General features: G+C 40.9%; 1 protein-coding gene across 1 annotated transcript; it reads right to left on the reverse strand.

Annotated features, from left to right (window-relative positions):
• Positions 1–406: 406 nt before the first annotated feature.
• On the reverse strand, positions 407–1,155 carry LOC109014088 (21 kDa protein-like). The gene has a single exon (XM_035694427.1). It carries the CDS (start codon positions 1,057–1,059, stop codon positions 457–459), a length of 603 nt encoding a protein of 200 aa, XP_035550320.1. The 5' UTR covers positions 1,060–1,155; the 3' UTR covers positions 407–456.
• Positions 1,156–1,784: the final 629 nt, after the last annotated feature.

Here is a 1,784-nt window from a genome sequence, read left to right on the forward strand (position 1 = left end):
TTTCTTCGGTGAAACGTAACTCCGGTGGTTGAACTTTGAATTGCAATATACGAGGCAAAACTAAGCTTCTGATTTGCAACTTTCTGCACAGACACGAGCTAATGACCAAACACGTAGTACTCTGCAAGACTGCAACTCAATGCGACACAAATAATCTCAAGAGCTTACTTAGCCTCCATCCTAATTAAAGATCAGCCACACAATGCATGTAGCAGCTAGCACGGATCGATCACAAGCAACGCTAGCTAGCTAGCTATATATACATCAACCGATTCCATACATAAAGAGTACAACAACATGAGATATATATGATGCCGCATGATCAGAAGCATCCACACACATGCACACACTATTGTTTCTTCTGAATTAATTCATCCGCGCATGTACATACACCTAATATATATATATATATATATATATATATCTATATATATGAATATATATAATCTCACTAATTTAACCATGAAAAGCGGCATATTGATTGATCAGAGCCAAGGCATTGCTAGTCAATTGTGCTACCTTCACGATCTTTTCCCTCACAGTGGTCTTCACGTTCCCATTCATGGAATTCCCATGAAACCCATCGGTGCAGGTACTCTCGTCCGTCAAAGCGGCACTGACCCAAGTTTGTATGTCGTTTATCATGAGCTGAAAGTTCGAGCTCTTTAAACTGCTCATCTCAGCTATAGAATTGCGAAGCTCGTCCACGGAATCGCTCAACTCCTCAACGCAGTCCGTCATGGCGGAAACCACTCTAGGACTCATTCCCCGGGTTTTGGAGAGCCTCACCATCAACCTAGAGGTTGACTGAGCCGAAGACAGAGTCACATTGAGAGCAGTGCTGGCCAGAAGTTGAGGGCTTGTTTGGATGGAGTTTGCATGGACTGAGAGAGAGCTGAAACAAAGGCTTGGGTAGATTGTCGATCTGCAAGATGTCCTGATAAACTCAGTACTTAATCGGTTGGCCTTGGCGGCCATGCCTGAGTTTATGCAGGCCGAGCTAATGGCAACTAGAATGAGAAGGAATGTTATCAAATATTTAGAAGATGAGCCTTCCATCTCTCTCTCTCTCTCTCTCTAAAGCACACAAGTACTATGGAGGCTGGTAGTTGGGGTGATGAAATTAGGGCGAAGGATAACTGGCCTATATATAGAAGTGAAAGAACCCACATGATTGGTTAGAGTTTATATATATATAAGAGGGAGGGGCTCTCAAATTTGAGCTAGCTGCTCAACTTGGGATTGGAAAGAGGAGCCTGTGCGCAAGGTCATATCACAATTATATATCGCACCAAAACAGTTCCTACAAATGAGTGAGTTAGGTAAGTTACGTTAAAGCTGTTTCACGGGTTGAACTTGGATAGCAGCTAGCTAGGAGCGTTTCACATATACGTACGTATAAGTTGTCTGGATTCTATGTCTAATTACTGCAGCTTACTATATATCATCCACATTCAATTTGGCCAATATGTACGCGGTGCCCAACTTGCAAGCACTCATGAGATGATCAGATTGATCATCGTACTCTAGCTGCGCTAGTGATGATCTTATATATATATCATGTAATGCCGTCCAAACGAAATTACGTGCTCTCCAACTCATGATGTTAATTAGAGAATATATTCTCCAAGATTCAGGGCCCCATGCATATATGCATAAATTATTAAATATTGTCTGCCACGTTAATTTCTATATATATTCTTTGTATATATAGATAGATCATATATATCTTTTGATAAGACCAGAAAAAGAAATTAGCTAGGAGATCGAATGATTTAATTTTC

This window comes from Juglans regia, chromosome 10, assembly GCF_001411555.2.
Source record: "Juglans regia cultivar Chandler chromosome 10, Walnut 2.0, whole genome shotgun sequence".
NCBI classification, from domain to species: domain Eukaryota; kingdom Viridiplantae; phylum Streptophyta; class Magnoliopsida; order Fagales; family Juglandaceae; genus Juglans; species Juglans regia.